This window comes from Apiospora marii (genome assembly GCF_038362585.1).
Source record: "Apiospora marii strain CBS 49790 chromosome Unknown utg000005l_segment0_segment0, whole genome shotgun sequence".
Taxonomy (NCBI): Eukaryota; Fungi; Ascomycota; class Sordariomycetes; order Amphisphaeriales; family Apiosporaceae; genus Apiospora; species Apiospora marii.
The window spans coordinates 1,051,513-1,077,246 of NW_027117377.1; the positions used below are offsets into that span (position 1 = coordinate 1,051,513).

Consider the following 25,734-nt stretch of genomic DNA (forward strand, 5'->3'; position numbering starts at 1 on the left):
ACTCGGAGCAGACCTCCTGAACAGCTGACCTGGGTGTCCGTGTCGGGGATAAAAAGCCAAGCACAGGAACAAACCAATAGCTGGATGGGGTTGCTATAGTTCTGCTGCATCGTGATCACAGCAAAATTGCATTTGCAAACCGAAGCGGAGACTCTCCACTGGGGAAACAACTGGAGTTGCACTCTGGAGAAAAAAGTCCACCGCAACCCAACCTTGCCAACACCTAACACCACAACTCCAACGCCAAAATACCTACACGAGAGATGGAAAGATGGCAGAACGCCACAGCTGCGGCAGAAACGGCCGGCGACGCGAGTCACTTACGACAGTGCCCCGGATCGTTGTGTCAGAGGGAGAAAGATTGGGGAACCCACCGCAGTCCACTCAGAGCTCTTGAATGATGACATGTGGGCGGGTGAGCCCCAACTACAGTAGACTCCAAAACCTCCAAGCCTCAACCCCCACCCGCTGTCCCCATCCCCAGCCCAATTGACGGATATCATTTGCTGCCGGCAAGCTGCCCAACAGGTTCACTCAGTGACTTGCAGCAGAGGAGGAGGAGGAGCGAGAATCAACTCTCACCCGCGCGACTAAGGCGAATCGGAAATCCTGGACATTCCAGCAGCCACGCCCACTCGGGCCTGCCACCTAACGCCGTCTTTTACGGGGCTTCTCCACGGACCGGCCTTACTGGGGCCAAACTTCCCCATAAGTTTACCCATAAGTTGCCAGACAGGGTTTAGAATCACCATGTCAATTGCGTCGTTCAGACCTGCCCGGAACCGGTGCTCCTTGCTGTCCCTCCTGTTGCCTGTCCCTCTCGTCGCGGAGAAGGGGGCCGGCCTCCCACAGATTGACACAGTAGCCAGGTCGCAACAGGTAGCAGTAGACCGATAATTGGTTTTGCCCCATCTCATTTTCGACCCGTTCTGTTGGCAGCAAAGTCCTAAGTCGCAGCATAAACCCACGATAACCCGCGCGACGTCATCGTCCCGTCTGGCACAAAACTCGTCCCAATTCGTGTCAACTCGCGCCTTGCCTACCTGTTTTTTCTTCTAGATTCAGACCATCGCGCTCCATCTGAGCTTAATATCACATTTTTGGCGTTGGTTGTGCAGTGCAGCGCAAGCTTTGATTCTTCCTTCATACCACACACACTTCGCCCCTGTATTCTTATCTAGCTCAAAGCAGCAGCTGCCGCATCTCGGTTATCAGCAGCTTATCCAGCTCCATTGCCGAGCTATCCCTCCGCGACCAAGCGAGAGAGCTCCCAATTCCTTCCACGGACCTCACACCCCGGATAATTAACTCATTTGCCTTCAATCCGGCCACCAGAGAATGTCGAGATTCCAAAGAGCCGCTGGCGCCCTCCGGCGCATAGCGCTGCCTACCACCGCCGCGACCGTAGCTGGTGGTTCGCTTCTCTACTTTGCCTACCGACCCCGAAACATCCCCGGCTATGATAGCGCGGCAGTACCGCCGCCCTTCCTGGACGCCGATGGCACCTTCAGAATGCCCCGCTTCCCCAAGGTGAAGTCGAGATTAGAACAGATCGAGGATCTGAAGAAGAGCTACAACCCCAATGAGGAATACGACATGCTAGTAATCGGTGGCGGTGCGACAGGTGCTGGCGTGGCCCTGGACGCCGTGACGAGAGGACTGAAGGTCGCCATGGTGGAACGCGATGATTTCAGCAGTGGCACAAGCAGTAAGAGCACCAAGCTGGTCCACGGTGGCGTGCGATACCTGGAAAAGGCCGTGTGGAATTTGGACTACAACCAGTACCAACTCGTACGCGAGGCGCTGAAGGAGCGCAAATACTTCCTCCAGACCGCACCCCATCTCAGCTCGTGGCTTCCCATCATGTTGCCTCTGGACCAGTGGTGGAAGGCTCCCTACTACTGGGCGGGCACCAAGTTCTACGATTTCCTCGCTGGCAGCGAAGGTATCGAGAGCTCGTACTTCCTGACGAGGAGCAAGGCCATCGATGCCTTCCCCATGCTCAAGAAGACCGATCTTGTCGGCGCGCTGGTTTACTACGATGGTGCTCACAACGACTCCCGGATGAATGTGTCGATAGCTATGACGGCTGCCATCTATGGCGCCACCGTCGTCAACCACGCCGCGGTGTCCGGCCTCCTCAAGGATGCCAACGGAAAGCTGTGTGGAGCGAAGATCAGGGATTGCATTCCCGAGCGTGACGGCAAGACTACTGGTGAGGATATCACTGTCAAGGCGAAATGCATCATCAACTGCACAGGTCCCTTCACCGACTCGATTCGCAAAATGGACGACCAGGAGTGCCCAGAGATTGTGGCTCCCGCCTCCGGTGTGCACGTCATTCTCCCTGGATACTACAGCCCGGCAAACATGGGCCTGATCGACCCCAAGACATCCGACGGACGAGTTATCTTCTTCCTGCCGTGGCAAGGCAACACCATTGCTGGTACTACTGATGAGCCTACCTCCATCTCCCAGAACCCGCTGCCCGACGAGAAGTCCATCCAATGGATTCTCAACGAGGTTAGCCACTACCTGTCCCCGGATATCACTGTCCGCCGCGGCGATGTTCTTGCCGCCTGGTCCGGTATCCGGCCCCTGGTGAAGGACCCTAAGGCTACCAACACGCAGTCTCTGGTGCGAAACCACCTGATTGACATCTCCGAATCTGGCCTTATCACTTGCGCCGGAGGCAAGTGGACAACGTACAGGCAAATGGCCGAGGAGTGCGTTGATGAGGCCGTCAAGGAGTTCAAGCTGCCCACCAAGGCCTACCCCAACGCTCCCCGCGTCAGCGGAACCGAGGCCATTGACGACGGCGCCATTCTGGACGGCAAGTGCCAGACCCACGAGGTCCGCCTGATCGGCGCCCACGGCTTCAGCAAGACCCTGTTCATCAACCTGATCCAGCACTTTGGCGTCGAGACCGAGGTCGCCAAGCACCTCACCGAGAGCTACGGTGACCGCGCCTGGACCGTCGCTGAGTTGTGCAAGCCCACTACCAACCGCTTCCCCGCCCGCGGCGAGCGCATCGCGCCCCTCTACCCCTTCGTCGACGGCGAGATCCGCTACGCCGTCAAGCACGAGTACGCCCAGACCGCCGCCGACGTCCTGGCCCGTCGCACCCGCCTGGCCTTCCTGAACGCGCAGGCTGCCCTCGAGGCCATGCCCCGCGTCATTGACATCATGTCCGAGGAGCTTGGCTGGGACGCCAAGCGCAAGGAGCGCGAGTGGAAAGATAGTAAGTTTATCCAGTCACGCGCACCATACCTGTCTTGACTTGTTACGTTGATTACTAACATATCGTGCCAACTACAGCTCTGAGCTACCTCCAGTCCATGGGTCTCCCCGAGCCCATGCTCACCGTCACCCGCAAGCAGGTCGAACAGAAGAAGCTCGACTTCTTGACGCCCAGGGAGCACCAGATGTACTCCCGTCACGATAAGCCCCTGTAAGGCTATCGACGGCGACGAAAGAAAATGGAAGTAGAACTGAAAAGGTGTTTTCGCTTGGTTCTTGTTGTTTACGATATGGGGCATGGGACGTTTTGGTGTTCTAGAACCGGGTTTTGGATTCCCTTCAGGGCCGGGAGCAGCAGTCTTCTTTGCGACTCAACTTTTTTGAATTGTAGGGCGTGATGTTTATGGCTTCTTTGTATAGTAGTCCTATGCCGAGTAGATTATACCAGTATACACGTATACCAGTACTTCCTAACTCGACCAACATCTCTGACTTAATAACGATGCATCGTGATCGTGGGCGGCAGAAGAATCAAGTTTCATTATCAGGTGCTTTGGAGGAAGAATCATGCCTCGTAGCAATACATAATTCCTACGTCAGTGCCCCAGTGCGTTTTCTCCCCCTGTTGACCCAGGTGCACTTGGCCATGCATGCCATTCCTGCAAAACTCCATGACCAAACACCGATTTTTCTCTTCGCGGTTGGCGGTGATCGACAATCGCGATTCCCTCGGGGATCGTCCACTTTGATATTACAGACTAAAGTACAGTATGTGTTGCACACTATGCGACTCTCCACTTTAGCGTAGTGCTGGTGGGTGGTGTGGCTGGCCCGCAAACACACACACACACACGTCGCCACTTCACTTTCACTGCTCGCTTGAGGATTTGTCGTGGTGGGCGCATAGCACGGCGTGCGCCACCTTTCGCATGGCGCACCGGGAGCACCAGTTCCTCGCCCTCTGCGTCGCATCGTTCCATTGCTCATCTTGAGGGCGAGCGTTTTTCTGTTTCAGGTGGTGCCGTCGGCGTCGCTCCTGGAGGCTGGGCTAGAGCTTCCAGGGCTCGGTTGCGGGTTGGGCGCATCTCGGGCACATTGCCGGCGACGACGGGTGACTGTTTTCGGGCCGCGACGGTGGGCGGGTGGTGTTGTTGCTATCTCCGGCGTCGGTGCCGCGGGCCGTGGCTGGTGCCGGTATTTCTGTTGGTGTTGACGTCCATCTTCTTAGCCGCTGTCGGATTCCTGCGGTCGGTGCGGGCGCCGCTTGTCGCGGCGTGGGGGTGGTATCGGGGGGAGTGGCAGTGATGGTAGGCGGCGCGAACAACGTCGTCCCACGCACAAAGGGGTGCTGCGCCAGATCGCCGCCGTGGCCGCTACGTCCAGTCCGGAGGCTGGACCCGCGGCGCTGCAGCAAGTGGTTCGGGTTCCGGGCGGCGGCCGGATGCGACAGCACCCACTCGTGGTACTCGGGCGGCGTGACGACTTGGGCGAGCGGGGATCGCGGGGGGTGGTGTGGGTACGACTTGATCTCGGCGAGGACGCGGGCGGTGTCGATCACGGATCGCCGCCCTTCCCCGGCCACGGAAGAAGAGGAGGAGCTGCCGTTGGTGCTGGCGGTTTCTTTGCGGTGCAGGGCCTCTTGGTACCTTTGGCGGGTCTGGAGGATGTGGGTTTTGCCGCTGTCGAGGCTGAAGCTTTGCTGGCGACGGAGTCGGCTGCGGGAAGATATCGGGGAGGATTCTTGGACGTTTTCGAGGGTAGTTTTGTTTGCTTTCCGGGTGGCGGATTCGAGGTCAGGGGTCGAAACGATACCGTTCCGCAGCGTCGCGATGCTGCGCTGCTCGGTGATGGGGGTGAGTTCCGTGCCGTGGCCGTACAGGAAGGGCGTGAGCTCTAGGCGGGATAGGGGGGACTCCTAGTTGATGTCTATTTCCATGAGCCGTGCTGGGGTGGCGGGGAGCCATTTCGCCGGAACCGGCTTCAACAACGTCCCGCTGCTGGTTATTTCCTCGGTACAGATAGACGACGAGGACGGAGTCATGATGTCGGGCATCGAACTGCTCACCTCCGACGCCACGTTTTCGTCCGAGTCCAACTTGCGGGCTCCTAGCAGCGGAGGAGAGGTGGCCATGTTGGATGTATCGGCGAGTATTCGAGGATTTGCAGCTGTTGCCATGGTGAGCTCGAGTAGTGCGTATAGCTTTTGAATTAAGGGTGCGCAATGAGGATATAAGCTGGGGGATATATATAGACCTTAAGAGAGTCTTGTGTTGATTGAGGTGGTGCTTGCGTGTGGTTTTTGGCTAGATCTAGATGTTACATGCATTGATGAGGCACGACGGATTTGTCAATCATCATGCCGCTTTGCTCGCAGCGAGGCATGGTAGCCACGACCGTGGCTTCCTAGGTGTAGTTCTCAAAGCTACGCTGTCGATTGAACATCCCTTTTGCCATTTGGCAGTGGGACCGTACATGCCAAATGAACACCAGCTACATACATACTTCCACCACGACGCCCACGTGATAGAAGATTGAAAGATATCAAGCAATATTGGAAATACCGATTGTCAGTATGTGAGTATCTCTATACGGACGCAAGGCAGCTGTATGTCCAGTGGTTAGCTGCAGCCCCGTCAACACGAACTTTTGGGTTGGACTCTCAGCCCTCTTGTGCGACTCGCAAGTGGTAACATCAAGGATGAGTAATCAAGGGGGGCTCGCCTAAACTCTGAGGGTAGGTGGTAGATGGGGCTCGCCCGGCTCTGCCTACTACCCGAGACTCGCACGCCGTGTAAGATGGCATCAATCTGTTTTTGGTGCGGTCCACTGGAGACATACTTCCCACACACATGCTCGAGTGACGCAGTGCGACAAGTCGGCCGTCACACCTCTCCAATGGCCAGAACCGAACAGATCGCATACGAGTGATTGTGCACTTCCACCATCATGACATAACACATGTATGAGCCATACCATTGATGGCAGATACATGTATATTTCCGACAAGAATATATACATAATGTCGCTAGCTGAGAAACTTGGCACGGCTGACAAAAGGCTTGAATGCATACCCGGAAATATCTATGGACCCTGAATCATCACACGTTTGATGGACATTTCTGGCCGAAGAGCAGGAGTATCGAATACGTACTCACAAACATCCATGATGCTACCAGTCCACTGGAAATAGGGTTTTACCTGAATGGGGTGTCCAACGTTGAACAGATCCAATCGAAACGCTGAATCCCATGTGGTGTAGCAAGCAGGAGGCATGAACATCTTTGTGTAAGTACGCCAGTACCTACTGGATGATTTTCCACCTTCGTTCCCCCCGGGACTGGGTCCCGTCCGTTCAAATGGTTGATGCCATCGCCATCGGCGCCTTCCACTAAAGTTGTCAGGTGTCAAGTACAACCCACCTGACCGTCCATCGTTACTTCCTTCCCACTTCAAACATCGAACTCCAACCCAGGCCCAACCGACCACCAAAAATCTCTCAGGCATCAACTGGAGCATCAACCACGTGGGCCTCATATTGCATGCCCTTTTGTCGTTGCCGGACCTGGCAAGTATCTCCAAGGACCCAGTAAAACCGGGACAAGATCACCGTCATGGCCTCACATAATGATAACATTGCCAAGGGCCCCAACGGCCACGTCGTGCTGTCCTCCAGCGAACCGGCAAAGAGCGCACCGGGCTCAAGCAACACGGAAATGAGCAAGTTGCGTTCCCCAAACCAGCCCAATGCACCATCACCACCCCCGCCGCCGCCCAACGGTGGTTTGGTGGCCTGGCTCCAGGTTGTAGGAAGCTGGTGCCTCATGCTCAACTGTTGGTAAGTAACTCGTGATGGCCATCCATATCTGACTGTACGGATGAGTACTGGGATATCCGTGATGAAAACGCTTCAGGCTAATTGATGAATCCTCAGGGGCATCGTCAACGCCTATGGTGTGTTTCAGGCATATTACCAGACCAAGCTGTTGATGGATCGGTCCCCGTCCAGCATCGCTTGGATCGGGTCTGTCCAGGCCTTCTTGCTTCTCTTTGTTGGTGCACTCACCGGTCCACTGTATGACTACGGCTACTTCCACCATCTCATCGCGGCTGGTTCGTTTCTCATGGTCTTCGGTATGATGATGGTCAGTCTGTGCACCGAGTACTGGCAACTCGTCCTGGCACAGGGGCTCATCGTCGGTCTCGGAGGTGGATGCTTGTTCGTGCCCAGTATTGCCATTCTTCCCACGTACTTTTCGACGCGAATGGCCTTCACCATAGGTATTGCTGGAAGCGGAAGTGGTATTGGTAAGATTTCCTCGCTAGCTTTAGGTTACAGACCGTGCCCCCCTGATACTGAATCTGACCGTTGTCCTAGGCGGTGTGATATACCCTATCGTGTTTCAGGAGCTCGAAAACAGCATTGGGTTTGCCTGGGCTACCAGAGTTATTGCCTTTGTCATGATTGCCACTCTCAGTGTGCCTTTGGCCGTCATGCGACCTCGACTCAAGCCGTCGGCGGTCCGTAAGCTCTTCGACTCGGCAGCATGGAGCGAACGACCCTATTCCTTCTTCGCGTTTGGTGGGTTCTTTGGGTTCATCGGCATGTACTTGCCTCTATTCTACATCTCAGTCTTTGCTATCCAGCACGGCATGTCGCCCAGACTGGCATTCTATCTGATACCGATCCTCAATGCTGGGTCGATCTTTGGTCGTATCTTGCCCAATGTAAGTGGCTGCCATGCCCCTACTTTGATGAATGGGTACTAATTACTCTGCTTTTCCGTGCAGTACGCGGCAGACAAGACGGGTCCCCTGAACATATTCATCCCTACCTGCCTTGCCTTGGCACTTTTGTCCTTCGCATGGATGGCAATCTACGACTCAACGGGCCTCGTCGTGTTCACTGTAGTCTACGGCTTCTTCTCTGGGACTTTCCTGACGTTACCGTTCAGTACCGTAGTCACTCTGAGTCCTCATATGGGAGTGGTTGGGGTGCGCATGGGCATGGCTTGTGCTATCGGAAGCCTAGGTCTGCTTGTGGGAACGCCTGTTGCGGGGGCTATTCTTACACATGGATGGTTCGCATTGCAGGCATTTGGCGGATTGACGCTTCTCATCGCAACCGTCGCTATGAGCGCATCGAGATTCTCGAAGGTTGGGTGGCATGTTAGTGCCAAGGCTTGATGGGGGAGGGGGGGCAGAGAACCAACTATCGTACGGTTCTTTGCATATGTGGCTCGGATGAACTTCTGGATATCGAGTTAATGGATGAAGACACACCAAACCAGGTCTTTCTCTACGTCGAACACTTTTTTTTGTAAAACACATTACGGAGGCAGACCCCTGACTTTGCTGGCCAGTCGCATGGTATTGATCACGGCTGGTCAGAAACATGCCTTGAACCATGGCACACAATCTAATCCGAAAATCAGGCAAAGGTGCCCTGAGATAGCTCTGAGTAGAATTCATCCAATCCATTTGTTCAAAGTCTTGACTCCAGAGTGCGCACAATCTGTACTGGGAAGTTGAGTAGGGGCAGAAGCGTCTGCGTTGCCTTGCACATCGTCTATGTCTTGCCCGATCGGTTGTGTTGGCGAAGAGGTGAACTGCATAATTTTGTGGATACTGCCGTCTATGTCCGTCAATCGCCTCCACGAGTTCACCACCGTCCTTGAAGACGAGTAGGTAGAAGTACCCCATCTATCTTGTACTTTCGACAATGGAAACGGCCCAAGGGCCGAATTTGGAGAAATTGGAGTCGCTAGCACCCCAGAGCCGCGGCACCCAACTGCCGGCCGGCTCAGCCACAAAAACACCCGGCCAAGGCAGAACTCGGCCATTCTACACGGTTGCTGCATGTTCGACGGGAACAGGCAGACAGGGTCGCGATAGCACCAATACAGCCTACCAGTCTACCCCTCCAAGCTCGCTCGCCGGGGAAAGAACAGTATAAGGATGTCGACCCGGATGTCTTGGTCAGTCTACGGTTATCTCGGGCGCTTAGCGTACCTATTCCCACGGGTTTCATGGCCAGGACTGCCACTATCACCAGTGGTAAGATCGTTCATGGTCGCATTGTCTCTGGAGGGGAGGAGGAGATGGTTCGTTGATGCCAAGGACGAACTACGCGACATACCACGAGGCCGACCCACTCCATCGGTAGCTCTCTGATGTGTATCTAGCCGATCAAATATGGGTTATCGGATGCCAGAGGTGGATCGTGACATCGGCAACTCGCTACACCATCATTCATTCACCCTGTGCAGCGCATACCCCTCACCTAGGCCCCCTCCCTACCAAATGGCGCAGGTAAGTCGAAAGGGACCGGTATTGCGCCGTTCGACATGGACATGCAGGGATTCCCCACAGCGTTGGTGAAGGGTATCCCCTTCCAGGTGTGGCTATTCTCCCCTTGGCGCTGTCACTCGGCACGTGTGTGTATATATATTCCGTCTTGGAATTCTGTCTCTTTCGGACACGATCTTGTGGAGTCGCTTTTCTCTTTTGGGTTTATTCATTTCTTTCCCTCTGTATATACATATAGGCACATTCGAAAGAAACCACCATAGTTGCGCCGACCGACTCTCTCTCCCACACCCGGCGGCAAATATCACCATCAGTCGACAAAATGGGCGCCAACGTCCCCGACCCCCTATCGCAGGTCGAGTTCTTCAACGTGATCGGCGGCGGGCCCCGCGGGGCCAAGGAGAGCCACCGGGTCGAGGACCCGCGCACCGAGGCTGCGCTCTGGGACGCGCCCGTCGCCTCGGCGCAGGACCTGGACGAGGCCGTCGCGGCCGGCCAGCGGGCCTTCACGACGTGGGGGCGGAGCACGCTGGCCGAGCGCGCCGAGGTGCTGAACGCGGTCGCGAAGGTGCTATACGACAACGACGAGCTGCTGACGGCCATCCTGATGCGGGAGACGGGCAAGTCGCGGATTATGGCGCATATGGAGGTCCAGAGGGCGGCGTTTCATTATGAGTATGTGCCCGGCTTATTTTCCGCTCCCTGTGATGCGGCATATGACCTGCAGATCAGGGGAGATACACCCCTTTCCAAACTATTACGGGAAGTAGAAACTAAACAGATTTACTAACCTACATTTTGGCAGGTATTATGGTACAGTGACCCCTGATGAACGGCACTTTGGAATGGGAGTTTTCGCGTGGCTAATATACTAACCCTGACAGCGACCGTGCAACTCGAGGACGAGATCCAGTACGAAGACGACGACATCCAGATCATCGGCACGCACGAGCCGTACGGCCTCATCGGCGCCATCTCGCCCTGGAACTTCCCCCTGATCCTGTCGAGCGTGAAGGTGGCCTCGGCCCTGGCGATGGGCAACTGCGTCCTCATCAAGCCGTCGCCCTTCACGCCCTACGCCATCCTCAAGTTCTGCGAGCTCGCGCAGTCCGTCCTGCCGGCCCGGGGCATCTTCCAGGCCCTCAACGGCGGCGCCGACATCGGCGAGCTCATGACGCGCCACCCGGGCATCGCCCACATCAGCTTCACGGGGACCATCGCCGTGGGCCAGAAGATTATGGCCAGCTGCGCGGGCACCCTCAAGAAGGTGATCCTGGAGCTCGCCGGCAACGACGCGGCCATCGTGACCGACGACGTCGATTTAGAGGTGGTCGTGCCCAAGGTCGCGCTGGGCTGCCTGCTGCACGCGGGCCAGATGTGCGTCGCGTCCAAGCGGCTGTACGTGCACGCGTCGCGCTACGACGCCTTCGTGGCGGCGTTCCGGGCCCATCTCGCACAGGGCTACGTCGCCACCTACGAGGACGCCGACGCGCCCTCGGTGTTCGGGCCGCTGTCGAACCGGCCCAATTTCGACCGCTGCCGCGGTATTGTGGAGGATTGTCGGAAGAATGGGTACGAGGTCATCACGGTGGGCGATGGCGATGACGACAAGGCGGCGGCGGGCAAGAAGAAGGGGCTGTGGATGGCGCCGACTATTATCGTGAACCCGCCGGAGGATTCCCTCGTGGTGCGCGAGGAGCAGTTCGGTAAGTCAAGTTCTCGCCCTCTCTATTATTGATAGAGGGCAAAAGGGGATGATGAAGGTTGTTTGACCTGATATACTGACTCGTAACAACCAGGCCCCGTGGTCCCCATCATGAAGTGGGAAGACGAAGCCGACGTCATCGCGCGCGCCAACCTCGACAACGCCGGCCTCGGCGCCTCCATCTGGTGCCGCGACGCCGACCGGGCGCGGAAGCTGGCGCGGCAGCTGGAGACGGGCACTGTCGTAAGTTTTCCTCACTTCTCTTCTTCCCCCTTTCCCTCTCTCCATCCTATCTTTGTCGGGAATATCACCTAATGACCTCCTCTCGCGATGTGACAGTTCATCAACCAACCGCCGCAACCGCATCACGCCGGCTACTTCGCGGGCCAGAAACTGAGCGGCGTGGGCGGCGAGCTGGGAAAGCAGGGACTGCTGTCGTACTGCCAGACCAAGTCTCTCCATATCGGGAAGAAGTAGTAGTAGTAGCGACAAAGACATTACGACAACTTTATGCTTCGCGTTGGGCTTGTAAGCCAGGCATACATCAATCTGGGGGGTGGACTTCGAGCGCAAGCGGCGCCTATTCCTTAAGAAAAGAGGACGGGAATCGAGCCCGGTCGACACCAACGCGCCAGGATGCCCGTACTTGTAAACCAGTTCACAATAATCGTCGGTATTGTCAAGACGTCAGAGAAGCCTCAATAGTACACGAAATACATGCAAGAACGAGTTGTTGGCCTGATATGACCCAATTCTAGGATGACTATGTGAAATCTATTGTGATGCAATGTACAGGCATCCGTTGCCAATATGCCCCAAGAGAGAAGACCCGACGCATACGGCCGAGTTTGAAAAGTGATCTACACCAACCATGTGACAAGATCTGCTCAAAATCCATCAGCATGCCCGCCTTAAGTACTTGAAGGGATGATGAACATCATTCTGGACATGCTGATCCGATGCGCAACGACCGTCACAATGATTTCTACAAGCCGGTCACCGAACAGTTCGTAAGAGGAAAGCAACCCCGTAGGACTGTTTTCTATATGGCGTCTATGTTTACCAACCAAGGATACTGCTGCCTTGCTTTTGGGCGAGAATTGTGCCTCAAGTGGACCGTAATCTGACCATCCAGAGAGAGGCATCTCGTCTCATGCAGAAGTTTCAAATGCATTGTCCTAAGCCAATGCTTTCAACGCCGGATAAAAATAGAAAATGCACAGTGCAGCAAGCATCAGAACCGCCGCCATATGAAGCAGAGCCGAGTACCGCATAATGTACTGAACGCCGCTTCCCGAGATGCTAGTGAAAATGAAGCAGCTTACCACATGTAACGCGTAGGTTGATTGAATCAGTCGTATTGGAACAGAACACTGATAGACTCGCCGTGATGGACACGACGAATGGCCTCGGCAAACGCTGGAGACACATCCAGAACATCCAATTTGGGGCACAGTTTCTTGTGCTCTTCTTGAGGGACAGAATTCGTCACGACGATCTTGTCGATGGCCGAAGCATTGATGCGGGCGATGGCGTCCCCGCTCAAGACTCCGTGGGTCAAGAGCGCGTAGACCATCGTAGCCCCCTCCTTCTTCAGCAACTTGGCGGCACGGGTGATGGTGTTGGACGTGTCGGCAAGATCGTCGACAAGGACGCACACACGGTTGGCTACGTCGCCCACAAGCATCATAGTGGCGTTTTGTCGATCCGTGATTTTCGTAGGGCGGCGTTCCTGGCGGGTTTCAGGATTAAAACTTCTCGAAGAAAGCGGGAACTTTACCTTGTGAATGAGAGCAAACTCCATATTCAAACTGTCTGCGATCGCAGTGGCCCTCTTGGCACCTCCGGCATCCGGGCTGACAACGACGGCGTCTTTGAAGTTCGGGATGTTTTGCTGTACGTACCGCTGGAGGAGCGGTCGGCCATACAGGTTGTCCACAGGGATGTCGAAGAAACCCTGGTATTGGGGATCGTGGAGGTCGAGCGTGATGATGTGGTCGGCGCCCGAACATGTCAACAAGTCGGCAACAAGCGTTCCAGCTTGAGCCACCCATTGTTTGTAGCCGGGCTTCCCCTGGAAGCTGGTGAAGTGGTTGATCTTCTCGTAGTCGTGGGTTGTGAATGCGCCGGGAGTGCGTGCGACTGACGAGGTGACACCCTTGAAGTAGCTATCGCCTCCGTTCATCCCATTGGGACCGTTGGCCCCATTGATGAGTGCAGGCGAGGCAGTGACTGACGGCGTATGAATGTTGTTCTCGGATATTTGAGCCCTGTTCAGCCGCCTGCTGAGGCCGTCCATGCCATTAGTAAGGCCGGCGCTCTTGGGAATGCCGGGGGCAGGGGTCGCCGGAACGCTCTCGAAAGTGTAGCCGCTGCCGGGAACGGTGGAGGGCTGTTTCGACAGAGGGGCGCCGGCCTTGTTGTAGGGAAGATCGGGCTGGCGAGAGTAGGGGAACAACGGGAGGACGGCGGTCACTCTCTTAGCGGAACCCGTCTTGCAGGCCGAGACCATGATGCACAGGTCCATGAAGTGATCATTGACCTTTCCGCCACCTGATTGGATGATATAGACATCCTTGCCTCGGACGGAATCTTTGATTTCGCATCTGGTCTCGCCAACCGAGAAGCTCGAAAGGACGCGATCGCCTTGGGGCAAACCAAGGCTTTGGCATATGCTTTCGACCAACTTTGGGTGGGAGTTACCTCCGAGAATGACGATGTTACGAACCATTGTCGGTATTGAGGTTCTGTCTTGGCGTGCAGTTTATCGGTGGAGCCGCGGCGTGCTGAGTTTCCGAACTTCGCTCGATGGTGGGATGAGATACACAACTAAGCGGGCTACAGAGCTCGGAAAGCTATGTATGGAACAAATTGTATCTGCCCAAGGAACGAACGGCCCAAGAAAGATAAATCAGCGGCTTTCAAAAGATGACGCGGGTATTCGTGATCGAAGGACCCGGTAACGGAGCGCGGCCAAAACCTGCAACAGCCGAGGGTAATCTCAGTGCCCTAGAGAATCGAGATTGACAAGGGCGTTTTGTCGGTGAGCAAGTAAGCACACCGAGAAGACGGGAAAAGAGACAGGCAGGGCTGTGCGATATAGATGCTGGCTAGGCAGGAGACGAAGGTTAGAGGTCCATAACTAGGAGATATAAAGTCTGGAAGATACAACAGGAGATCTAGGATTCCGGGTTAGGTCAAAGAGGGAACAAAGTAAGGGAAAGGAAGCACAAGGCCGGCGGGAAGAGCAAGACGAGCGGCATTGAGTAAATTTTTGGAACTCGGCAACTAGGGTAAGTTAGGCATGTACTGGAGGCTGTAGGCAGCTGGGTCTTCTTCTTTTTTCCCTCTCACACTTTTGCTCCCTTCGTCCCTAGTAGGTTGAGTTGATCAATGCAAGCTTGCCAGTGGTTGATACACCGTCGCAACCCAGGTCTGGGCTGGACTAAAAGAGACCAGTCAAACTGACTTGCATCTCTCCTCGTGGTGGAGAAAAACTTTTTTTTTTCTGTCGAAGTTGCTAAGACCCATGGGCGTTTTGGTGGGGTAAGAAGCACTTTAAGTAACAGAACGCGAATTGTGTACCTGCGGATTGGGAGGTTACAGCGGTTAGGTTAGATCCATGGCGGGGTTTAGCTGACGAGGGGAGGGGCTTGGGGCTCTCTCGCAGTTTGTGTGCATTTTCCTTAGGAGGTACGTTATCAAAGACTAAAAATGTTCGAACACTACATACATTCAATACACCAAAGCGGATTGATAGACGGGAGAGAAATGAGAAACAGAAGACAGAAGAGAATGAGAACCCGTTCGTTTTGTCTATGGTGGTTCATGTATGTCTGGCCCATATCGTGCTGTATCTAAAACATTGATCGAAGCTTCGAATTGGAGCTTGCGCACATAGGATGCCCAATGATGCAATAGCGATAATAAATCCTATTAAGGTACATCAATGCTCCAGTAGTTGGAGATTCGTTTCAACTCGCCCATCTCGACACAAGTATCTGTGTATTTGCTTCGCGCCTATCGGGAGAAAATAAAAATCACCGTTCGCAACGTAATTAATACATATAGTTTTTATAGCAATTTCTTTTCTACACGACAAACTTCAATTTTTCTCAAAAAAAAAAAAAAAAAAAAAAAAAATCATAATAAAATAAAATAAAAGAAATATGTACTTTACTTCTAGCTCTTTGGCCAACGGGAATTGCCGGATTGGATTGACAAGGCGCCGGCCAATAGAAACTCGTGTGCAGTTGGGGTTGTTAGAGCTTCTGGATGCGTCACCAAAAATTTACATGCATGCTTGAAAGTGGATTCCTGAGGCTCAATTCGCTCCAATTGAACGATTGGCAAGCATCTCCAGCTTTCCCTCTCAATTCAGTCGTAGTAGCATGATAGGATAAACAACCGGCATTCGCTTGAGCCGCCGACTTCCCAACACGACAAAATGAAGATCCTCGAGTCCCAGTCGGCCTTGCTGACCAACCACGAGGTCTACACTTTTCTCCAGAACCAGGCCAGAGAATATCAGGAGCAGAAGCGGCGCGGTCCTGGCAACTTGGAGACATTGCGTAGAGAGGTATGATATGCTTACACCAACACCCCCTGTCGATGTTCATCAATTTTGACTCACAATCTTACCGCAGCTGCTCCAATACCTGAGGAGCGAGGAGAATCCTCTGTCGCAGGAGCCACCAGCATATAATGATGAATCCATCGCCAAACTCTTGGAGAGGCTGAGGCCCTATGAGATCCAAAAGGGCGAGATGGTCATGATCATGAACTTGCGTCCCGTGAACATCCCCATGCTGAATGCCGTCCTCGAGGACATGGAGGAGCGCTTCACTGCCGAGGAGCAAGAAGACATCGCCGCTGGCATTGAGGAGGTGCTGGGCAAATTCCCGCCCAAGGGTCAGGGGGAGGAGGAGGGAGATGCTATGCAAACCACCGAGAACGGCAGTTGAAAGGACAGATTGGGTATCACACCTATGCTACAACCTTCTTCTTGGCACGCGAACCACGTATCAGCCTGGTAAGCTTACATCCACCAGAGTTTCTCTGTGTTTATCATTTGCTAACATCTTCTCAGCTGACCACGCATCCCCCTTCACTCTGGCCACCGTCCGCGGTTCGGGTCTTCATGGCCGTGCTGCAGATTTCCTCAAAGGCCAATTTGAACAACTCCCCGGACACTGCTGAGCATTCCACGTACTTGTCGGCTCTCATCTCCTGAGACACTCTATATGCCTCTTGAGGATAGATGATCCCGTTCGGATCCGTCTCAGATCTCAGGTCACGCTTCAAACCCATGACTATTATGGGAAGGTGCGCTTCGATTTCTGCGTACGTTGCACGAACCTCGTTGATCCACTAGATAAAGTGAGGTTAGATGCGAGGATTGGCCAAGCCTAGCAAGAGTGGAGGAACGGAGGTAGAAGCGAGGGCAGGCAAAGATGGCCTCTGCGTACAATGCGTTGCATATTGATCATACTCAGTCTTTGGCTGATATCATAGCAAATAATGACCAAATCTGGACGAAGCAGTCGCCAATTCTCTGGACTTGCTGTATCGTAGAATTCGAAGCGATATTGGGCATTCTTTCTCCGTGCCTCAAAGACAAATGGCTGATCGATGTCCCGTAAGAGCTCGGTATCTACCCTCCCTTCCAGAGCACTGCTGCCCTTGCTCATGCGTCTACGTCTATCAGCATACTGTATGTGCTGTTTTTGAGCCGAGCGCGGAGGCTGAATCGACTTACGAGAGAAAGGACGACTTTCCGACCTTCTCGTCGCCCAGCAGCACAATTTTGATCGACTCAGAATCCATCACAACATGCTAGGCCACTTGTCGTGACCGTTGAATCTCACGTCTGCCTCAGTTATCTAGGATGTATTTGATTGATCGCAATGGTGCGTAGTAGGAGCTCTGTGAATGACACTGGGTAAGGTTGATAGCGCAAAGCCACATGAGGTACAGGCAGCAAGGTATCGATAAGCTAACCATCTTCCTTGCCATTGGGCAAAAATAAAGGGCCGCCACACAGCAAACAAACGCTCCATCTTTTCGCATTTGCTAGGCGGAATCCCACGACTAATAAGAACCCAGGGTTTGTGACTCTTACACCCAAACGTCTGTATCGCTAGACGCCCTCCTCTGTACTTATTCCCTTTGCGAAGGCCAGATGCATGTATGAAGGGTCTTACTAGTCGGCCGGTCACAAGTCGACTCTACTATGACTTCTGTTTCTCCACACAATCTTTTCTTGGGCAGCTGCCAGTGACGAGCCTGAGCCTGAGCCTGAGCCTGACTCGGCGTTATACTGCCACAGCCGCAACTCAATCCCAGAAATTGACTTTGCTGCGGCGACTTACAACCAAAATGGAAAAGGCTCCGGAATACGGCCGCTGGACCAAAGACGCACTCATCAAGCGCATCTACCAATTGGAATCTGAAAAATATATATCACAACAAAATGCTTCTTCTACTACTACTACCCCGCCGCTGCCACAGGAGACGGGGCAGCAGCAGCCCGTGCCCGAAGGGGCAGTAGTGGCGGCCGATGATGCGCCTGCCCCAAGGCCGACCAAGAAGAAGAAGGACCGCAAGATAGACCCGTCCAAGTACAGCACGCGGCTGGTGGCCTTCAAATTGGCGTATCTGGGCAAACCCTACGGCGGCTTCGAGTTCCAGGCCTCGGCCACCCTCGCGACCATCGAGGAGGAGCTGTGGAAGGCCCTGGTCCGGGCCTGCCTGATCTTCCCAGAGAACCCGGACGAGGTCCGCTTCGAAAACTGGGAGTACTCCAAGTGCGGGCGCACCGACCGCGGCGTCTCGGCCTTTGGCCAGGTCATCGCCCTCCGGGTCAGGAGTAATCGGCCGCCGCCGAGGAAAAGGGGGAGGGTTTCTCTGCCACCGCTCAGGAGGGAGATGAAAGCACAGGCCCACAGCAAGAAGAGGCCCAGGAGGAAGTAGCAGAGGAAAAGCCCTTTGACGACAACACGGACGAGATTCAGTACTGCCGTATTTTGAACCGGCTGCTACCTCCAGACATCCGGATGCTGGCCTGGTGTCCCACAACGGAGCCCACATTCTCGGCGCGACACAACTGCGGCGAGCGACAATACCGGTACTACTTCACACAGCCGGCCTACTCTCCGATCCCTGGTGTCCTGGAGAACCCCAAGAAGGAGGTGCCGGGTGGCGTCAAGGACGGCTGGCTGGACATTGACAAGATGCGGGCGGCGGCCAAGAAGTACGAGGGGCTGCACGACTTCCGCAACTTCTGCAAGGTCGACCCGGGCAAGCTCATCACCAACTTCATGCGCCGCATCTTCGAGTGCGACGTGGTCGAGGTTAAAGACGCCGCCACGGCGCTGCCGCACCTGGGCCACGACGAGTTCCGGGCCCCCCACATCCCCGCGAAGTCGACGTCGGACGCGGAAACATCAGCGGCTGACTCGTTCCCCAAAGTCTACTACTTCCACGTCCGCGGCTCTGCTTTCCTGTGGCACCAGATCCGCTGCATGGTCAGCGTGCTCTTCGCCGTGGGCCAGGGCCTCGAAGCCCCCGAGGTCATCGACGCCCTGCTGGACCCGGCGAAACACCCGCGCCGGCCCAACTACACGCTGGCCAGCGAGTTCCCGCTCGTGCTCTGGGACTGCATCTTCCCCGACTTCGCCATCACCGACGCCCCCGGCGCCGACCCGGCTGCGCCCAAGGCCGACACGGTGGACTGGGTCTACGAGGGCGACAACAACCCGCTCGCCAAGCACGGCGTCTCGGGGCTGGTGGACCAGCTGTGGGAGGGGTGGCGCGAGCGCAAGATGGACGAGATCCTGTCGGGCCAGCTTTTGGGGCTCGTCACGCCCGGCGGCGGCACCTCGAGCGGCGACATCACCAAACGGCTCGACCGCAAGGCGCCGGCCTACATCCCCACCAGCCAGCGCATCTTCGAGGGCGACAACCGCGACCGCATCTGCGGGCGCTACGTGCCCCTGCTCAAGCGGGAGACGCTCCCCCTGCCCGAGGACACGTACGACCGCGAGGCCCGGCGCAAGGGGTACAAGGACGCGGACGAGTGGCGGGCGGCGCGGGCGAAGAGGTGGGAGGGTGTGCCGCGGCAGAATACGCGGTACGATGTTGATCGGCACGCGGTGCCGGGGGATGAGGGTGATGAATAGATACGGAGAGGGAGGGGTTGATTGTTTGGCTTTTACCTAGACCGCATAAAATGAGGTTTGGCATATAGCACGCATCTCAATTTAAAAGGACAAATCATTGGGAACTGCGGTTCTTCTTCAGAAGACCGAAATGGTAGTAACATGCCTCTATTGCATCTTGTATTTTTGCTTCTTCTGTCTGTAAATGTAAATCTTGTCCGTCATGACCCGTTCCGTACCTCCTCGCCCCCTTTCTCTTTCACCAACGCCGGCGACTTCTTCCCCGTCGCCGAGCGACGCTTGTTGGAATCCTTGACCTTGCGCCGCTTCTCGTCCTTCTGCTGCTGGTGCTGGTAGTGCTCGCCGCCGCCCTCGTCGAACAGGCAGCCGCGCACGCCGCGCCAGACCTCCTCGACGACCTCGCGCCGGGGCAGCAGCTTGGGGAACACGACGACGAGGCCCTCCTCGCCCTCGACGACGACCACCAGGATGTACCGCACCCCGAACCCCCAGAAGGCCTCGTTGATGAGCACGTCGCGGATCTTCTCCGTGGGGATGAAGCGCGTGGGACCCCCGCCGGCGCCCGCCCCTGATCCGCCGCCCCCGCCGAACCAGCCGAGTAGAATTGTTCCTGGGGTCGAGCGCGTCTGGATCCCAAGGCCGCGCAGGACGAGCAGGCGCTCTTCGACGTGGATTCGGCGGATGGCCAGGTAGAGCGCGCACAGGCAGAGCGGGACCAGGGCCCAGGACGGGGTGCGGGCGGCGATTTCTTGGGCGAGGCGGCCGGGCGGGGTATTATACAATAGAAACTCGTGCTGTTCGGGGGGCAGCAGCCAGAGGTGGCTCTGCCGGTACGACGAGGAGGGGTGACGGAACTGGGTCCAGTACTCGGTGTAGAGCAGCAGGCCCGCGCCCAGGGCCAGGACAAGGCGCGCGGCGCCGACGGCGAGGAGGAGGAGGCGCTGGGTCCGGGTCGGGTTGCGCGGGCGCGTCGTGACGGTGAATTCGGCGGTCGTGGGCGAGGGGCGCCGGACGTGGAGATGGGGAGCGGAGGTGAGCATGACTAGCTTATTGTCGGTCAATTGGTGAGGCGAATTGGTGGTTCTGTGCGGCGGGCAAGGGAGAGGAAAGTCGTTGGCTATTGGGATTTCATGGTTCTCATATCGCAAGTTACTCGAAGTAGGCGTGTGTCACTGGGGATGATGAACGACACAAGCAACAGCAGGCAGGTTGTTCTGGACAGATGTTACAGTCTTGATGGGTCTTCCTTCGAACTTGGTTGTCAATGTTCAAACGAGTGTACAGCTATTTCTGCCGACCAGACGATTTTGCTATGGTAGAAACATGTGGGTTGCCAATGTTGAGTGTGATCTTGTCGGAATCCCGAGCTGTTTCTACGTATGAGTGCAGAAACACTTGCGGCATGCGACAATGCTGCTGCTGTCCCTCAATTAGTCCAGCTAGAGCTCTTATCGATCTAATCGCAGGGGGAGGATGCATCTTATCCAATTCGTCCCCCTCCCACCGGCAAAACCCCGGCCCCCAGCACAAATAGTCTACATAAGTACCCGTAGCAGCGTTTTCTCTCGACTGTAATGGTCAAATTGGTTAGAAGGCGCTTGACATTCTCAACCCGCCAGAATTTCCCAATTCCGTAAGATCCCCCGACTGCGGCGCCCAGGGCGAATGCCGCGGTGGTCTTCACTGTCCGCTTGGGTAACCGGCGTGTACAGTAGGCCCTAGGAAATGGAGAGTACGCTTCAGGGAGGTTTCACTCAGCAGAGTGTCTCCCCCGTCGCATGGCGCTCTGGATCACGCTCGCTCGGGGATTTGGGCTAGTGGGTTGAGATGGAGTGGTCAACTCCGTTATTGTTTTTTTATTTTTTGCCCTTTTTTCATTCTTCTAAATATCCCAAAAGACATCCATTCTGATCATAGGATTGATATATTATTGTTTGACTATCATCTTGGCGAGTTGCAGCTGCCAAAAGAGGTTGCACGGGCATGATTTGAACCCCGGCCTCCCCTTTTGCTACGTACCAGACAGACCGTTCCCGACCCCAACAAGTCAAAATCATCATCACCAGCACAGACATCACAGCATTAAGGAACCAAGAAGGTTGAAGCTATCCAAATTCTATTAAGTAGCAGAAGATTGGTATCTGATAATTAGGTAAACCGGTTTGTCGAAAGAGGGTAAGAAGCAACAGCTGCGGCGTGTATCAAGGTAGACACCCAGCGAGAGAAGAGAAGACAGAAATCATCAAATCGTACAAAACATCCACCATTCATTGCCACACCATTGTGTGCAATCTCCACTCCTCCTGCTCCTACTCCTCCTCCAGATCTCATATCTTCCTTCTATCGGGGACATTTCCAGTCCCGCGATGGCTGTAGCTGCTGGCCACAGGCTGTTGTCCGCTGACCACACTCCTACTATCCTCTTCTCATGATCGTATCAAGTGATGATACCTGATATAGAGAAGGAAGAAAGTAGAAGACCACTTATTCGGTGGTGGTGGGGTTGACGTCGGAGCGGAGCTCGACGGGGAACTCGGTGATGGGGGTGAAGATGGGCATGGCCGGTTCCAGGCCGATGGGGACCTCGAAGCCCTTGGGAGGGTGGAGAGCATCGGGAAGCTCGATGATGTCGCGGTAGTAGTCGGGCAGCTTGTTGCAGTACCGGGCCCAGAGCTTGACGATGGAGGGCAGGACGGTACGGCCGGCGTGGACGAGGCCGGTGTTGGGGGCGACGTAGACGTGGAGGCCCTCAACAGCGGAGCTGAAGACGCCGCCGTAGCTCTGGTTCCAGTAGTAGTTCTCGAAGATGTCGCCGGCGATGCGCTCGTTCCAGGTGCGGATCACGTCGCCGGTCTTGTCGGCCACAAACTTCCAGACGTTGGCGCCGACGTCCCAGCGGCCGAGCGTGTGCAGGCCCCAGTTGGCCTCGACCGAGGACAGCTCCGAGTAGTGGTTGTGGTAGGCGTCGTCGGTGGTGCCGACGAGCTCCTTGGGGATGGCGGAGCCGAGCAGGATGCCGGCGACGTGGTTGCGGGCGACGGGGTTCTGGCCGTTGGCCTGCCAGGTGATGTAGATGACGGTGTTGTCGTTGAAGTAGGGGTTGGCCAGCAGGGGCTCGACGAAGCTGCGGGTCCAGTTGCAAGAAACAGTAATGTTGGTGTCGTGGCCGTTGTTGTACAGGTTGGGGGTGACGAAGCCCCACTGGGGGATGCGGTGGTTCTCGAGGTCGTCGTAGAACAGGGTCAGGTTCTTGACCTTGGCGGCGCGGTCCGGGTCCTCGGCGATGGAGTTGAAGCGCATCAGCAGGTTGTGCTTGCGGACGTAGTAACCCTCGGTCGGGTTGCTGTAGTTGAAGCCGTCGAAGCCCGAGTAGGGCAGGCCCTCGTTGTAGTCGCCCCAGCTGATGCCCTTGTCCTCGAGCAGGTCGACAATGGTCGAGACGTTCTTGTTGACTAGGATGAAGCTGTCGCTGTTGAGGCCGAAGTCGTCGCCGCTGGCGGGGGCGATGTAGTTGGGCTGACTGGGGGTGCCGACGCCGTACAGCTCGGTCAGGAGGATACCCTGCTTGATGAGAGCCTGGCAGTTGGCTGTGATGGGTGTGTTAGTTTGATGAGCAGAAAGAAAAGACAGGAAAGGGACTGCTCACGGTCGGCGGTGGCGTTCTCGTAGGCAGTGGTCTCGAGGTAGATCTGCAGGATGCGGTCGAAGGCCTTGCCCTTGACGTTGGAGGTGGGAGACTCGGTCTTGGCCGTCGCGGCGGCAGCGGCGATGTCGCTGGTCGCAGTCGCGGTGTGGGTGACCGAGGTGGAATCACCAGAAGAGCCGCCGGTGCTGGCAGGGGCGGCGGCCGCGAAGCTCGCCGCCGCCAAGAGACCGAAGACCTTGGGGAGCATGGTTGTTATTAGTGTATTATCTGAAAAGACTGTGGTGGTTAAGTAAAGATTGTAGTAGTGAGTAGTGAAGACTGCTGAAGGACTGTGAAGCTGATGAGGATGGAGAAGAGAAATCGTGTTACAACAGGAAGATTGTCGTCCTTATATCCCCCGTCTCCATCACCATCATCTTCGTCAGATTTCCGCCCACCGGATCTTTTCTCCCCCAAAATCACGGCCACCATACTATTCCGCCTAAATTCTAGGCACGGAGAATAGGCTTGCCAAGTTTGCCCACCGCCCTGTGCGGGTCACGCACTGGCGACCCTGAGTAATGAGATCAGCAAGCCCATTCCGCAAGACAATGTGCGAGCTGAGGAAGCCTCTCGTCCAAGCGAGGCTGCGATGGGCAAATTGGAGGCTATACTCGTTTGTTTGCCGTCAGTGCCCCAGTCCAAGGGGGCCACCTGAGAGAGAGAGGGCTCAAGGCGTTAGGCGACCCCATCTTCGGCGGCTGGTGGATAGGGTCATCAGGGTCTCGAGTGTTTCTGGCTGAGTACTTAGGTAAGCACTTGGGCTTCGTCCCCGTGGTCAGTGGAACTTTCGTATAGAACCCCTAGGAGAGACGGCGGAGATTTGTTGAGGTTAGGAGGTGACAAAGTTGCAGCCGGTCAGCCCTTCCCTCGCCCTGCTTGGTCTAACGGCGTGAGCTAAAATCCTCCCGCTGGGTCGCCCGGTGGAGATTGCAGCGGAGGGTGCCGGTATGGCTTCTTCTGCATGGCATTTTTCAGAGTTGCATCAAATGAGACATGGCATTGTGGTGTTCGCGGGGCGGGCGGTCGATCGCTTGCCGTTGCCTCCGTATACCGTTTGCGACATGTGTCAGGGGTAAGCATGCTCTTGATTGGTCACACCTCGGCACACGAGTAATGCCCATTGGTCATTGCCTGAGCAGACATTTCTCCCTTCGAGTAGGGTTCGCCGTCGGATTTCTCGATAACTGATCTGAGCTCCGGGAATCTTGAGTGGTGTTACCCTGACAGCGAACCTCTGTGTCGGTAGTGGTAGGCCATTCCCAAAGGGGGATATCGCCAAAAGGCCTAGCCCAACGCTTCGACAACCAATTGCCTTCGTGACCAACGGTCGAACTACCACTTCCACGTTCTAGACCGTGCCGGCGAAAACGCCAGGCAAGGCAATGCAAATCCAGGGTCCGCCCCCAGAGTCTCAGATGCCGCCACACCGTTGTGGTCGCTATGGCCGCCTCGACAACCGCCGGACTTGATTTAGGGGGAGGGGGAGAATGGAGGGAGAATGGAGGGTTCGAGCCCGCGCCGCCGCGGACTTTCGCATTCCCCTCTCCTCAAGTTAAGGCGGGAAGATCAATTTCGCTGGGCAAATTCTTCAGTTGAGGCTTACCTCATCTGTACTTTCCGCCATGTGTGTCGCTTGTGAGACCTGGGGGCGGGCACGCACAGGCTCTCAACAGCGTCTTTCGCCCGCGGTGATTGCGATGGGCGGCGCACAGGCTCGCAACACCATCTCATGGCGATCGCGACTCTGAAGAGGCGAGCATTCTTACCACGAGGGCGAGAGGCACATGGCAAATTTCCTTGCAATCAATAAACATCATCAGACGGTCGATATTTTGGGCAATTCGGGCCAGCATGGCGATGTTTGAACCCTGAAGGCTGAGGGACCACGAGGGAATTAGAGTTGCGCCACTGGAAGATTTCCATCATGAAATCGAAAAACACAATTTCCACTGCAAAAACATATTGCCCCGTTTTGGAAAATGGTAATAATATCTAAATGCTTTCCCGGGTATATAACGCGAGAGTTCCCCGTTGCCACTCCCCTCTGTCTCTCCTTCGTCTTGGGAACCCGGCTAAGACATTTCCAGGACCCAGATGGGAGCGACACCCGGCGCACCCATAGACTTCCAATATTGTCCCCTCTTTGAGGTTTAGACTATGGGGTTTAAATGTGACCCCGGACACTCAGAAAGAAGCTTTGTTTCAGTCGATCTGAGACCCTCTCTTCCCCGGCATGAACATGCTGACGCCATACGCAGGTGACCAAGAGGAAATGCTTGGCTTTTCACATATTTAAGACGGGAAGCGATCGGGCGTTCCGGAACCAGGCATTCCAGTATGTACAATTGGCCGCCATCTGCTCCAATGGCCGGCATATAAGACCTAGTGCTCCTGTTACCCATCTTGTCAGAAGTATGCCCCTGATGGCGATAGCTCTGCTCCAACCAGATTCCACCTTTCTATATAACTCGGGGATTATCTAGTGCTACCGGTATAGATTTATTCAGTGACACCATGTCCACCAGAACAGAAATTATGCGAGCAACATTAAATGATCCCTGGCGTGTGCAGTACGGTATGGGCTGGTGGAAACTCGACGATACGAGCATCGCGAC

The 25,734-nt window shown here is 55.5% G+C and overlaps 10 protein-coding genes across 10 annotated transcripts; 5 read left to right on the top strand and 5 right to left on the bottom strand.

Annotated features, from left to right (window-relative positions):
• Positions 1-1,338: 1,338 nt before the first annotated feature.
• On the top strand, positions 1,339-3,455 carry PG985_008216 (Glycerol-3-phosphate dehydrogenase; the record flags this gene model as incomplete). Its single annotated transcript, XM_066827984.1, has 2 exons — positions 1,339-3,241; positions 3,319-3,455. 2 exons carry the CDS (start codon positions 1,339-1,341, stop codon positions 3,453-3,455), a joined length of 2,040 nt encoding a protein of 679 aa, XP_066682896.1.
• Positions 3,456-4,288: 833 nt separating this feature from the next.
• Positions 4,289-5,416, bottom strand: PG985_008217 (RNA polymerase II transcription factor B subunit 1; the record flags this gene model as incomplete). The annotated part of the gene is made up of 2 exons (XM_066827985.1): positions 4,289-5,155; positions 5,306-5,416. 2 exons carry the CDS (start codon positions 5,414-5,416, stop codon positions 4,289-4,291), a joined length of 978 nt encoding a protein of 325 aa, XP_066682897.1.
• Positions 5,417-6,851: 1,435 nt separating this feature from the next.
• Positions 6,852-8,424, top strand: PG985_008218 (uncharacterized protein; the record flags this gene model as incomplete). The annotated part of the gene is made up of 4 exons (XM_066827986.1): positions 6,852-7,075; positions 7,172-7,545; positions 7,616-7,965; positions 8,029-8,424. 4 exons carry the CDS (start codon positions 6,852-6,854, stop codon positions 8,422-8,424), a joined length of 1,344 nt encoding a protein of 447 aa, XP_066682898.1.
• Positions 8,425-9,868: 1,444 nt separating this feature from the next.
• On the top strand, positions 9,869-11,728 carry PG985_008219 (uncharacterized protein; the record flags this gene model as incomplete). The annotated part of the gene is made up of 5 exons (XM_066827987.1): positions 9,869-10,221; positions 10,352-10,359; positions 10,431-11,252; positions 11,346-11,494; positions 11,591-11,728. The coding sequence occupies 5 exons, from the start codon at positions 9,869-9,871 to the stop codon at positions 11,726-11,728; spliced, it is 1,470 nt and encodes a 489-aa protein (XP_066682899.1).
• Positions 11,729-12,602: 874 nt separating this feature from the next.
• Positions 12,603-13,982, bottom strand: PG985_008220 (ribose-phosphate pyrophosphokinase; the record flags this gene model as incomplete). Its single annotated transcript, XM_066827988.1, has 1 exon — positions 12,603-13,982. The coding sequence occupies one exon, from the start codon at positions 13,980-13,982 to the stop codon at positions 12,603-12,605; it is 1,380 nt and encodes a 459-aa protein (XP_066682900.1).
• A 1,716-nt stretch (positions 13,983-15,698) lies between these two features.
• On the top strand, positions 15,699-16,215 carry PG985_008221 (uncharacterized protein; the record flags this gene model as incomplete). Its single annotated transcript, XM_066827989.1, has 2 exons — positions 15,699-15,830; positions 15,898-16,215. The coding sequence occupies 2 exons, from the start codon at positions 15,699-15,701 to the stop codon at positions 16,213-16,215; spliced, it is 450 nt and encodes a 149-aa protein (XP_066682901.1).
• A 121-nt stretch (positions 16,216-16,336) lies between these two features.
• PG985_008222 (uncharacterized protein) lies at positions 16,337-17,077 on the bottom strand (the record flags this gene model as incomplete). The annotated part of the gene is made up of 3 exons (XM_066827990.1): positions 16,337-16,621; positions 16,720-16,945; positions 17,010-17,077. 3 exons carry the CDS (start codon positions 17,075-17,077, stop codon positions 16,337-16,339), a joined length of 579 nt encoding a protein of 192 aa, XP_066682902.1.
• A 552-nt stretch (positions 17,078-17,629) lies between these two features.
• Positions 17,630-19,431, top strand: PG985_008223 (uncharacterized protein; the record flags this gene model as incomplete). Its single annotated transcript, XM_066827991.1, has 2 exons — positions 17,630-18,112; positions 18,172-19,431. The coding sequence occupies 2 exons, from the start codon at positions 17,630-17,632 to the stop codon at positions 19,429-19,431; spliced, it is 1,743 nt and encodes a 580-aa protein (XP_066682903.1).
• Positions 19,432-19,631: 200 nt separating this feature from the next.
• PG985_008224 (GPI-GlcNAc transferase complex) lies at positions 19,632-20,471 on the bottom strand (the record flags this gene model as incomplete). The annotated part of the gene is made up of 1 exon (XM_066827992.1): positions 19,632-20,471. One exon carries the CDS (start codon positions 20,469-20,471, stop codon positions 19,632-19,634), a length of 840 nt encoding a protein of 279 aa, XP_066682904.1.
• A 1,444-nt stretch (positions 20,472-21,915) lies between these two features.
• On the bottom strand, positions 21,916-23,324 carry PG985_008225 (acid phosphatase-like protein; the record flags this gene model as incomplete). Its single annotated transcript, XM_066827993.1, has 2 exons — positions 21,916-23,018; positions 23,078-23,324. The coding sequence occupies 2 exons, from the start codon at positions 23,322-23,324 to the stop codon at positions 21,916-21,918; spliced, it is 1,350 nt and encodes a 449-aa protein (XP_066682905.1).
• Positions 23,325-25,734: the final 2,410 nt, after the last annotated feature.